We start from the raw sequence: 12,794 nt of genomic DNA on the forward strand, positions 1-12,794 counted from the left end.
CTTCCCTGACACCATGACTAACTTAAGTCTCCATTTGTGCTCACTGTTTAGACTTTATTAATCTCAATGACTGGCCAGGCTTTTGTTTCATAATAGAACCACAGAATCTGACAAAACCTCAGAGATCATCTATTCCAAACACTCTGACATCAGAGAGTGGACAACTGAGATACAGAAAGATGTGCTGAAGGCCACACAGCTCGTTAGTCTCCAAGCCAGCATAAAACCCTCTGTCCTGACTTCCGGTCTTGTGCTTTCTCTATGCCAACTCTATCTCAAGACGTTCCTTGGCTATACAAAAAATGGTTTAAGGATGGTGGCAGGGCACAGTGGCTCACTCCTGTAAAATCTCAGCACTTTGGGCGGCTGAGGTGGGCAGATGGCTTGAGCTCAAAAGTTTGAGGCCAGCCTGGGCAACATGGTGACACCCCATCTCTACAAAAAAATACAAAAAGTTAGCTGAGTATGGTGGTGTGCACCTGTATTCCCAGCTACTCAAGAGGCTGAGATGGGAGGACGGCTTGAGCCTGGAAGACGGAGGTTGCAGTGAGCCAAGATGGTGCCATTGCACTCCAGCCTGGGTGACAGAGCCAAACCGTTATGTGCACGTGCATACACACACACACACACACACACACACACACACACACACACACACAATGCTGTCCTACAGGGTTAGAATGCTTTGCATGGGAAAGTCTAATGATCCTTCTTATCTGTTTCTTCAACCAATGGTGATTTATCCATTTGCTCTTTTATCAATTATGGAGCACCTATTATGTACAAGACACTTGGTGTTGTGGACACAAGAAGGAAGACCTGTTTTTACTTGCAGTCTAGAGTGGGAAAAGCATACACAGGACCCTATAATACACTGGAATAAATCACATAGTAGAAAAGCACACAGATAAGAAGCAACACATTCTGTATCAGAGAGGGTCAGAAAGACTTCACAGAGAGAATTTGTCTGAATTTGGCCTATACTGTAAAAGCAGGCTGGCTTCAACTGTGAAAGCCACACCAAGTTGATCTTTATTTGGCAGGACTTGGCAAGAGGGTAAGAGATTTTTAGGAAGGAGAATGACAAAATCTAGAGAGAGATTCTAGAAAGATGGCTCTTGGCAGCAATGTGGAGGCTGAATGGAAGGGAAGGGGAAGAGACAAGAGGCAGATAAACCATCTAAGGGGCCATCTTCGGAGGAGAGGTGATGGATGTGCGGGTGAAGGGACCAACCTGAGACCTGATGAGAGATGGAAGGTGTGTGGTCACTTGCATGTGTGTAGGGGATGGGGAACTGCTGGGAGCAGATGTGCAAATGCATGGTGTTGTCACTTGACTGTGGAAGCAAACAACGAAAGCAGACCATTCTTGCCAATGGCAGACAGTTGGAGATCAAAGCTCAGGGAGGGGTTCCACAAAATCAACACAGATTTGGGAGACATCAAATATTTTAATCTATGAGAATGAGAAGAACTACCAAAGTGAAAAAGTATTTTTTAATAAAACAAGCGGTAGCACTTTGGGAGATGATCACACTCAAGGGTGGCAGGGAACAAAAGCCTGAGCAGAGGTCTTAGCAGGAGAGAAGTAAGGAAGCTCTGGGCCAGAGCAGGGAGTCTCAAGGGGGAGTTAGGACTGAGGGGAAAGCAGGGGCTCTGGCAATTAGGAGACCTTGAAGGGCCGTTACAGCAGAGAGATTTCCAAACAGCTGGAGCACTGGAATGCTCTGAGCGGGCGCTGAGTGCAGCTGCCACGTGAGGAGCTGGCCCCATTAGGGATGGGCTGCTCTTTCAGGAAATACAATGGGGACAGGAGGAGGCATGAGGACATGGAAAGGCAGATGCAGGATCAAAGACAGGTTCCTCTTCTTTTCAAAAATAATTTAAGGCCAGGTGTGGTGGCTCACACCTGTAACACCAGCACTTTGGGAGGCTGAGGTAGGAGGATAGCTTGAAGCAGGAATTTGAGATCAGCTTGGGCAACACAGTAACACTCTGTTTCTACAAAAAAATAAAGAATCAGCTGGGCATGGTGGTATACAATTGTAATCCCAGCTACTTGGGAGGCTGAGGCAGGAAGATCACTTGAGCTCAGGAGTTGGAGGTTATAGTGAGCTGTGATGGAGTCATTGCATTACAGCCTGGGTGACAGAGTGAGACCTTGTCTAAAAAAAAATTAATAATTAAAAAAATAATGTATACAGGAGAGCAATCTGTGTATTGGAATCACGGGAGATGGAAAGATTACTTTTGACTTTATCAACTAGAGTAGGTGTTGACAAATAGTCCTGCTAAAACATCCACTTGGTAGGACACCATTTTCTTGCCTCTGGTATATGGAACTTCTCCGCTTTGGGGCAAAATTGAGGCTTGTCATGGAAAGCCAGAGGCCCGGTGAAGCAGATAAGAGAGAGAACACCACTTGGTTGGGATGTGAAGGCACCAGTCAGAGGCCTTTTCAGAAACATGTTAAAGGGTTTATGCATATAAATCGATGCCATTTACAAAGGAATCACCAACAGGAGTTGTGTCCAACCGTCCTTCAGAAGTCTATGTCCAGTTCGTCAGCTGGAACATCCCCTGGACATCGTATGTCTCTGGGTATGATGTTGAGAAGAATTCAAGATTATTTATATTGTATTCCTGATTGGAGATGCAAAACCTCAATCTCACTAGGAAGAAACAAATGTTTACAGAATATCCCTCAATCCAACTTTAAGAATACTCTATAAAATAACTGAGCCTATATTTGTCAAAAATGTCAATGTCATGAAAGATTAAAAAAAAGGCTGAGGAGCCATTTCAGATGATAGGCTGATGAAGAAAGCAACACGAGCCAAGTGTGATCCTGGCCTGGCTCTCGCAGGTGAGGGGAAAGTGCTACAGAGACAACCGACGACCCTGGAACATGCCCTGCAGAGTGGCACAGTGCACTGCATCATGTTAAAGTTCCAGAATGTGGTGATTGTGTGGTGGTTATGTAGGACAATGGCGTTGTTATGACAAATATAAATGGAAATCTTAAAGGGGAAGAGGGCATGAGATACACAGCCATTCTCAAGCTGCTGGACAGCAGGAAGTGATGTGTGTACACACACAGACAATGGAGCAGGGATGACAATGTGCTGACACGTTAAAAGGCTGTGAAACTAAAAGGAAAGTTGGGAATTCTCTGTATTAATCTTTTAACTTTCTTATAAATCTGAAATGGTTTCAAAATAAAAAGGACAAACAAAAAGTGTGTGCTGTGCTGAAGGACTGCCTATGCTGCCCTAGAAACGAGAACAACAGGCAGCTGGAGTCAGCAGGGAGCAAGGCTGAAGCCTGCAGATCCTGGACTCTGGAGTGGGGATGCATCCCACCTGCGTTTGTCAATCCCAACCACAGAGTGTACATCCTAGGCTCAAAGACACTACAACAAATGCAGGTGCTTCCTTTCATTTGTTAGTCATAGAATTGAAACAAAATTGCCAAAAGGTAGCAAAAATGATAATTGTTGCTGGGCTACGGTATTTTGGATCAACTTTTATTCCTTAAAATATTTTCTTTTTGAGACAGGGTTTTATTCTGTCACCCTGGATGGAGTATGATGGCTTGATCCTAGCTCACTGCAGTCTGAAACTCCTGGGCTCAAGCGATCATCCCGCTTCAGCCTCCTGAGTAGTTACTGCACAGAGCTAATTTAAAAAAATTTTTTGTAGAGACAGTCTCACTTTGTTGCCCAGGCTGGTCATAAACTGGCTTTCAGCCATCCTCTTGTCTTGGCCACCCAACGTGTTGGGATTATAGGGGTGAGCCACCACACTCAGGCCTTAAGAAGCTTCTTAAAGACATTTATTAATTTAAAAGGATTTTTTTTTTTTTTGTCAGATGGAATCTCACTCTGTTGCCAGGCTGGAGTGCGGTGGTACGATCGTGGCTCACTGCAACCTCTGCCTCCCGGGTTCAAGTGATTCTCCTGTCTCAGCCTCCAGAGTAGCTGGGACTACAGGCGTGTGCCACCATGCCCAGCTACCTTTTGTATTTTTAGTAGAGATGGAGTTTCATCATGTTGGCCAGAATGGTCTCGATCTCTTGACTTCGTGATCTGCCTGCCTCAGCCTCCCAAAGTGCTGAGATTATAGGCGTGAGCCACTGAGCCTGGCCTGGAATTTTTTAAGACAATAATTTTATTTATTAATTTTTTGGTAGAGATAGGGTCTCACTATGTTGTCTTGAAATCCAGGCCTCAAGCCATCCTCCTGCCTTGGCCTTCCAAAGTGCTGGGATTACAGGCGTGAGCTACCATGCCTGGCCTAAAATAAATTTTTTATATTACTACTTGAAATGGAAAACCAGGATCATTTGCAAGCTCAACTGTTTTTACGGAGAATTCGAGGAGGCAGACCATGCACAATACCCGCCCCATTCATATCAGCATTCCTCTACCTCTGAGGTTCACGGCACCAGCAGCAGTTTCCCATGTGCCTTCCTCGTCCACTGCTCAGAGCCACTTGTATCTCGGGTGAGGACCGCGCACAGTGGCTCTGCAGTGGACTAGCAGCAGGAAGACCCAGGATCTGGAACTTGAGCGGCCACTGCTCCACACCACCCCTATGCCCTAGAATGAACAGCCCAGTCCTGGCTGGGGCCAGTGTTAGAGGGAAGGTCATCGCTTGTAGGGCAGTCGATGTCTCTGTCGGTTACAGACAGAGGAGCTGCCTTCAGCACCACAGACATCCCTGAATATGTCCCTACCCAGTGCTGTCACAGAGGGCTGCAAGGGAAAGATTGTGCCCTACCTCTCGGTGGGTGCTGGCTGGTAGGAGGGGAATGGTCTCATCCACAGTGGCCAATAACGTCCTCAGGGCCAAGCCGACTTCCTAACAGACAAGAATCACAACCAATATTAGAACACACACAAAGGATTTTTATGCCTTTCAGTTATATATATTTTAATTTGCTTTCCACAAGTTTCAAGGCAAATTTCTGTATTTCTTTTTCTCAGTGCTGAGCCCTATCTTGTAAGTTATGAAGCTCCTTTTTCTCCCAAAAGATTTAGATCTGACTATTCATTGCTCTAATACCCTAACGAGCGGGTTGAAGAACAGAAGTTCATGTAAGAAAAGTCACACAGATGCTGAGGGTGGAAAGCAGGATTTTTTTTTCTCATCTACTGCTTCCAAGCAGATTATACCACCCTCCTGGCTCCAACATGCCAACCCTGCCAACACAGGTTAGGATAAATAGTAACACCTTTCCCCAAGTGTGTTCACTGAATGTGTTCTCACCCAGGTACATTCAAACACTTCATGAGGCTGGCAAGAGATGACACTACTGCCCCGGATGCAAGGGGGCAGCCTTGCTTTGGACCCCATTCTGAATCTCAGGCTTCATCTATTATGTACACTGGGCAGAAACACTGCTCCCTGCCACTTTCGAGTTGTAGCAAAAACAGTCTAACTATGATTTAAAACAAATAATTTTAAACTCCAAATTTTCATTACCGTCATCCTTATGGGGATCAAATAATATAATGACTAAGACATCAAATTACATGTAATATGAATAAAACCAGCAAGGAAATGACAGTTACTTATAATTGGATCAACATACAAAAAGAATGTCATTTGGCTGAAGGAATATGGTTAAAAAAGTAGTGTCTATAAAATCACCATATAAAATCTTAAAATGTACAAAATTCTGAATGGTTTCATCTACTGCTGAGTTGTTTAAACTTGGCTGTGGGTTCATGCAAGTTCATCCTTAAGAACTTTGGTTAAAACTATTACGTGATACACTTCAGAAAAATGAACCAGAATGGATTAACTGTGCTTTCCATGAAACATTACAACTTTCAAGCAGCTTTTTCCATATTGATGGTTTATAAGAAGCTGTTGCAAAGATTGCTAATAGGTATACTAAAAAACAGTTGTAGCGGCCAGGCACAGTGGCTCATGCCTGTAATCCCAGCACTTTGGGAGGCCAAGGCAGGCAGATCACCTGAGGTCCGGAGTTTGAGACCAGCTTGGCCAACGGGGTGAAATCCCGTCTCTACTAAAAATATAAAAATAAGCCAGGTGTGGTGGCACATGCCTGTAGTCCCAGCTACTAGGGAGGCTGAGGCAGGAGAATCGCTTGAACCTCGGAGGCAGGGGTTGCAGTGAACCGAGATTGTGCCACTGCACTCCAGCCTGGAAGCCTAGGTGACAGAATGAGACTCCATCTCAAACAAAACAAAAAACCCAAAAACAACAATTGTAGGATTCTATAACTCAACAGCAAAATACAGTATGATTTAAAAAACAGGCCAAAAAAAGAAAAAACTTGACACTTTTCTGAAAAAGATACACAAATGCTCAAAAAGCAAACAGATGTTCAAGACCTGTATGCAAATCAAAGCCACACTTAAATACACTTCACATCCATTAGGATGACAATTAGTTTTTTTTTTTTTTTTTTTCGCTCTGTCGCCCGGGCTGGAGTGCAGTGGCCGGATCTCAGCTCACTGCAAGCTCCGCCTCCGGGGTTTACGCCATTCTCCTGCCTCAGCCTCCCAAGTAACTGGGATTACAGGCGCCCGCCATCTCGCCCGGCTAGTTTTTTGTATTTTTTAGTAGAGACGGGGTTTCACCATGTTCGCCAGGATGGTCTCGATCTCCTGACCTCGTGATCCACCCGTCTCGGCCTCCCAAAGTGCTGGGATTACAGGCTTGAGCCACCGCGCCCGGCCGACAATTAGTTTTTAAAATACACACACAAAACCCCAAGCTTCAAAATAACCTTCCAGAAAATAACAAGTTTTGGTGAGAATATGGAGAAATTGGAACCCTTGTGCACTGTTGGTGGGAATGTAAGATGGTGCAGCTGCTGTGAAAAACAGAATGGTGGCTCCTCAAAAAATTACAAATAGAATTATCAGTGATCCAGCAATTCTGAGTATACACTCAAAAGAAGTGAAAGCAGGGTCTCAAAAAGATATCTGTACATCCATGTTCACAGTGTTCACAGCAGCACTCTTCATGGCAACTGAAAGGCGGAAGCAACCCCAGTACCCTATGAGGCTGAGTAAATAAACCACATGTGGCGTGAACACACAGTGGAGTATTACTCTGCCTTAAAAAGGAAGAAAATTCTGACACATGCTACAACACGGAAGAACTCTGAGATACTACGCTGAGTGAAATAAATCAGTCACAAAAAGACAAATACAGTATGATTCCACTTACAAGCGGTACCTAGGGTAGTCAATTCATTGAGACAGAAAGTAGGATGGCGGTTGCCAGGGGCTGGGGGAGGGAAAAGAGGAGTGTTCTTTCAAGCGTACAGAGTTTCAGTTTTGCAAGGAAAGGGTTATAGAAGTGGATGGTGCTGAGGGTGGCACAACATTGTGAATGTACCTAATGCCTCTGAAATGTACACTTAAAAATGGTTAAGATGCTGGTTTATGTTATGTGTATTTTACTACAATGAAAAAAAGTATGTTCGAGTATGTTTCAGAAATACTGGCTTACAGCAGTTTGACCACACTCTCTGAACTGGAGGACACACCTCTGTGCACCCAACATGCCAGTCTGTACTCCTTAATAGGAGCCATTGCTGACCTTCCTTGAACCCACTGTCCTTTTTTTTTTTTTTAAAGATGGGGTTTCACCATGTTGGCCAGGCTGGTCTTGAACTCCTGACCTCAAGTGATCTGCCTGCCTCGGCCTCCCAAAGCGCTGGGATTAAGGGCATGAGCCACTGCACCCAGTCTTTTTCACAGAACACCTGTCACTGTCTCCTAGGATCCCACTCCATTGAACACAATTTGGAAAACATTAGTTTACTGGCATGGTATTTTTATTTATTTTTACTCTTTTTAAAAGAAAATTCAGGCCGGGCGCGGTGGCTCAAGCCTGTAATCCCAGCACTTTGGGAGGCCGAGACGGGCGGATCACGAGGTCAGGAGATCGAGACAAGCCTGGCTAACACGGTGAAACCCCGTCTCTACTAAAAAAATACAAAAAACTAGCCGGGCGCGGTGGCCGGCGCCTGTAGTCCCAGCTACTCGGGAGGCTGAGGCAGGAGAATGGCGTAAACCCGGGAGGCGGAGCTTGCAGTGAGCTGAGATCCGGCCACTGCATTCCAGCCTGGGCGACAGAGCGAGACTCCGTCTCAAAAAAAAAAAAATAAAAAAAAAAAAAAAAAAAAAAAAGAAAATTCAATGAACACCCACATACCCAACCCTCAGCTTAAGAAGAACAACACAGATAAATCCTCCCAATGTACCTTTCTTCAGTTGGCTCCTCCTTAGAGGTGTGGGATCTGAATTTGAGAAGGATCATTCCTCTACTTGTCTTTCATTCTAACAACGTAACCACATCTCCCTAAGTCTTACACAGGATTATTTTGCATGTTTTTCAAGTTTACATAAATGGCATCATACTGTAAGCATACTTTTGCAGCTTTCTCTTTCACTGCAGACTTTATGTGTGAGCGATAATTATTAAAGAGTGTACTGCTTCAAGACACTCCCATCCTAGTGTTTACTGACAGACGAAAATAAGATAGGAACAGCATTCCAGAATAACTGCGGTTCTCACTGACATTGTCTCTGTGTGGAGCCTTCGTGAAGACCTTCTAAAGCATCCGTTCTGACTTTGGTGGGGCGGGGGTCCCTAGAGACATCTATCAGCTGGCACCACAGCTTCCAGGAAACAAGAACATTTTTGCCAGTACACAATGTGACTGTGTTTTACCTTCACCATAGGGACATACTCCTCTGGTGGGGCTGGCTGGATTTTACTGGACATCTCGATGACAGCTTTCACCAGGCCCGTCACATTCTCGTACACCTTATCATTTGACCGGTCCAGGTTGGCAGTAGGAGGGGGGCTGATTTCCTGGGGCTGAAGCTGACAACACAGAAGCCAGTCATTTTTCTGCTCTCCAGCAGATGGCGTGAGATCACCACAATCAAGCTAGAGAGGGTCTTTACAAGAGATGAAAACAGATTGCAGAAGGTCATTGATTTTCTTGTGTGTACGGGATATAGTTCAGATTGAGAATGACAGTAAAGTAATTCCTCCAAGTGATAAATTAGGCAATATTTTTTTCTAACTTTGAGCTCAGTTAAAGGAAATGAGATGGAATCATACATATTATACTAAAAACCCCAGATTCTTTTAGAGACGTGATTCAACGTCCCCTCACCCCAAAATCATTTACCACAAGATAATAATCCATCTGAGGATTTACTGAATTTCAGACAAAATTACTTATTTGGCTAAAGAGTTAAACATTCTACATGAAGACTATAAGGATTTCCACTTAGTTTGAATTCTGCAGTGAAAACGGTATGGCTCAGCTTAGCTGCCCTCAGCCGCCTAAAGGAAACATGTTCTTTCTACAATTATAAAAAGCTGACACATGAATGCACTTTAAGGGGATAGCATCTGTTTGCAGGTCATGACTGAAGTCAAAGCAGTAGTAGTGTCACTAGGAGCCTCCCTGTCAGAGACCCTGGTTTCAGCCAGCTCTGTGCTGACTGCTGGAAAGCACCTGGGCCTACGCTTATAAAGCCTCAGCTCTCTCACCCGGGCAATTGTGATGAGGAAAGATGAGGCCAAAGATGTAACAATGTCCACCTAGGGCCTGGGCACAGAAGAGACAAGTAACACAAGTTACTGAGATAACTTGAGCACTGATGGTGGAATAACATGAGGGCCTTTGGGAAATCCTCAGCAGTATTTAAAAATTCCAACTGGTTAGAATTATAGCAGGCATAAAATGGTATATATATACATATACACTTTTTAAAGAAGACTAACTTGTAGCACATATAGTTCAATCATGAACCTGCTGCCAGTGCTCAGTCTAAATATAAGTTCCCATTTCTAAACCCTTGGGTGCTTTTGCCCAAGTAATCTGGAACAGATTAATTCTTGGTTGTTCCAAAGTCTGGGTATGAGATAGAAAAGCACAAGAATAATTCATTTACTGCAAAGATGTGCATGTCTCATTCTTTAGCATATATAAACACTGCTTTTGGCATCTGTCAGTCATGAGAGGTGACAAACCAGGCCAAAGTGCCCTCCTACTTGGGCTTCCTGCTTTCCAGTCCAAAGTTACATGCAGAGAGCCAGGTGTGATAGAGAGAGCTGGACAGACACACAAAGACACGATGTGCTTACCCTCCATGGCTATTGTCGAACGGAAGGTGAGGAAAAGTTAAAGGAATTTATCAGAGAAAGGGAAAAAAGAAAAACAATATTAATAAAGGCATCAGACAAATCCCCCATAAAAACACATGAGCAGAACAAAAAGGAGCTAGTTTCCAAGCCTGCCCACCAGCTCTCACTCACTGTTGCCAGGGTGTGGCTACTGTGCCACCTGCTCAATGCCCCAGCACACTGCACAGAGAGGTCTGCCATGCACCATGCTCAGTTACAAAACAAATGCAGGGAACATGCAAAGCCCGAGGAACAATCCAGCAGCAGTGCAAGATCAACAGAATGAGGGCTCTTCAAAAAGAAAGGAGGAGGAGGACATATGGTTTTAATTACTGAAAACTGCCCATCTGAATTCTCAGAGATTCAGGAGAAACTAAAGCAGCCTCAATTCCTGAGCCCAGCCCCCCAATATCCGTGAGATCCACTTCATCATCTAGCCATAATGCTATCATAAAGATTCCTGACTTGGGGCTGCATTTAAAGATATCAGGCCCAGCCTGGCCAGTGTGCATGCACTACCATGACTGTTCTTTTAGGATGGATTCAATGACCTCTACCAAGCAGACAATGAAGAAACAGGTGTATATTTCACATTGTTTAAAAATCTACTTAGGCCGGGTGCGGTGGCTCACGCCTGTAATCCCAGCACTTTGGGAGGCCGAGGCGGGCAGATCACAAGGTCAGGAGATCGAGACCATCCTGGCTAACACGGTGAAACCCTGTCTCTACTAAAAATACAAAAAAAAAAAAAAAAATTAGCCGGGCGTGGTGGCGGGTGCCTGTAGTCCCAGCTACTTGGGAGGCTGAGGCAGGAGAATGGCGTGAACCTGGGAGGTGGAGCTTGCAGTGAGCCGAGATTGCACCACTGCACTCTAGCCTGGGTGACAGAGCAAGACTCTGTCTCGGTGGCGGGGGGTAGGGGGGGAAATCTTTACTTAATATATTTTAAGTACACATTATTTTCAAGATTTCAATTTGCTTCATACCCTACATTAAGGGTATTCCTAATTATATTCATTATGTTATTCCAGCTATGAAACATAAGCATATGTCAGAATTCTAAGGTGGTACCTGATCTACCTTTAAAGTTGGTTTTTCATTGTAATACAAGCCATTTTGAAAGTCTGTTCTTTTGGCTTATGAAAATAAGAAGTAATTCATTAATCTCATTTTGTCCCCTTTTCTTTTTGTAAAGAGATAGGGTCTCACTATGCTGCGCATGCCAGATTCAAACTCCTGGGCTGAAGTGATCCTCCTTCCTCAGCCTCCCGAGTAGTTGGGACTATAGGGGTCTGCCACCATGTCTGGCACCTTTTTTGAAATTTACTGAAAGAAGCCAATATTGGGAAGGGTGTGTCCTTCCTCAATTTTCCCTGGAGAAGACAGTGTGTCTTTAACAGAACTGTCAGGAGGCATCCTAGGGATTGGAGGCCTGGTGAACTGGGGAAGTTCCTGATTCCCAGGTACTTACAAGCCCCTGGCATGAACTCTGAGCACCAACCCTAAGGGCAGAGGCATCCCTAGCCCAGCTGGTACTTTCACTATGGCCACAGAGAGCAGGCTAGTTTGTGCCAGTGGCAGCCCATTCACCCTCTGGTCACCTCCTCAATGAACACTGGCAAACGTGTGCCCTCTAAGCTGCAGGCTATCACTCTGGGCCTGGAGATGACATTTTCTCTTACCCTGGACTAACTTTCTGATGACTCTGAGAAGACAACAATGTATCCACATCTAACTAAGCTTAGCTTTGGAGGCCAGTGCCTTTGAGTCAAGTATGTGCTCAGCCAAGCCTGCGGCCAAGCACAGCTCAGCTATGTGGAGGCTGTGTAACCTTGAACAAACTGCTTAATCTCTGTGAGCCTTGGTCATTTGAGAAATGATACCACTACCAATCCTGTGAGGTTGACATGAGAACTGATAATACATGAAAAAGGACTGCCACAGAACTTGGTGAAGGGAAGCCATTCAATAAATGGTGGTTACTGGTAAAGCAAAGTTTATCTTAACCTGATGTGATATTTTTCAGATTTTAAGATGTCTTCCACTATAAGATGCATCTTTTTTTTTTTTTTTTTAAAACCTCGAGACGGAGTCTTGCTCTGTCGCCCAAGCTGGAGTGCAATGGCATGATCTCGGCTCACTGTAACCTCCGCCTCCTGGGTTCAAGCGATTCTCCTGCCTCAGCCACCTGAGTAGCTGGGATTACAGGCGTGCGCCACCACACCCAGCTAATTTTTTTGTATTTTTAGTAGAGACGGGGTTTCACCATGTTGGCCAGGCTGGTCTCGAACTCCTGACCTCGTGATCTGCCACCTGTCTTGGCCTCCCAAAATGCTGGGATTACAGGCGTGAGCCACTGTGCCCAGCCCAAGATGCAACATTTTTTAATGAACCACTAAGAAAGAAAAAAAAAATCCTGCCAATTAAACCAAAACACCATCCCAATTTTAGAGATATTAAAATGTGAATAAAAGGTATATAAGAATTGAGGAATAGGGTCTGTTTTGAGAGGTAATTTGTTATCTTAAGTGGAAAGTAAGAAGATCCCATCTCCTTACAGGACCCAGGTTAGAAAAGAAGAGCCTCCTCCGTCAGATCTCT

The 12,794-nt window shown here is 44.6% G+C and overlaps 1 protein-coding gene across 49 annotated transcripts in view; it reads right to left on the minus strand.

Moving 5' to 3' along the window:
* PTK2 (protein tyrosine kinase 2) overlaps window positions 1–12,794 on the minus strand; it is a 322,010-nt gene that overhangs the window by 1,721 nt on the left and 307,495 nt on the right. For 34 of the 49 annotated variants that reach the window (XM_017962371.2, XM_021942917.1, XM_021942938.1 and 31 more), the window contains 3 exons: window positions 10,155–10,163; window positions 8,721–8,876; window positions 4,782–4,862 (listed from right to left, as the gene is read on the minus strand). In XM_017962371.2, the coding sequence (XP_017817860.1) occupies window positions 4,782–4,862; window positions 8,721–8,876; window positions 10,155–10,163 (246 nt within the window). The remainder of the gene's footprint in view (window positions 1–4,781; window positions 4,863–8,720; window positions 8,877–10,154; window positions 10,164–12,794) is intronic. The other 15 variants (XM_021942932.1, XM_003903198.4, XM_021942928.1 and 12 more) reach the window with 1 other exon arrangement.

Source organism: Papio anubis, chromosome 8, assembly GCF_008728515.1.
Source record: "Papio anubis isolate 15944 chromosome 8, Panubis1.0, whole genome shotgun sequence".
In the NCBI taxonomy this organism is placed as follows: Eukaryota; Metazoa; Chordata; class Mammalia; order Primates; family Cercopithecidae; genus Papio; species Papio anubis.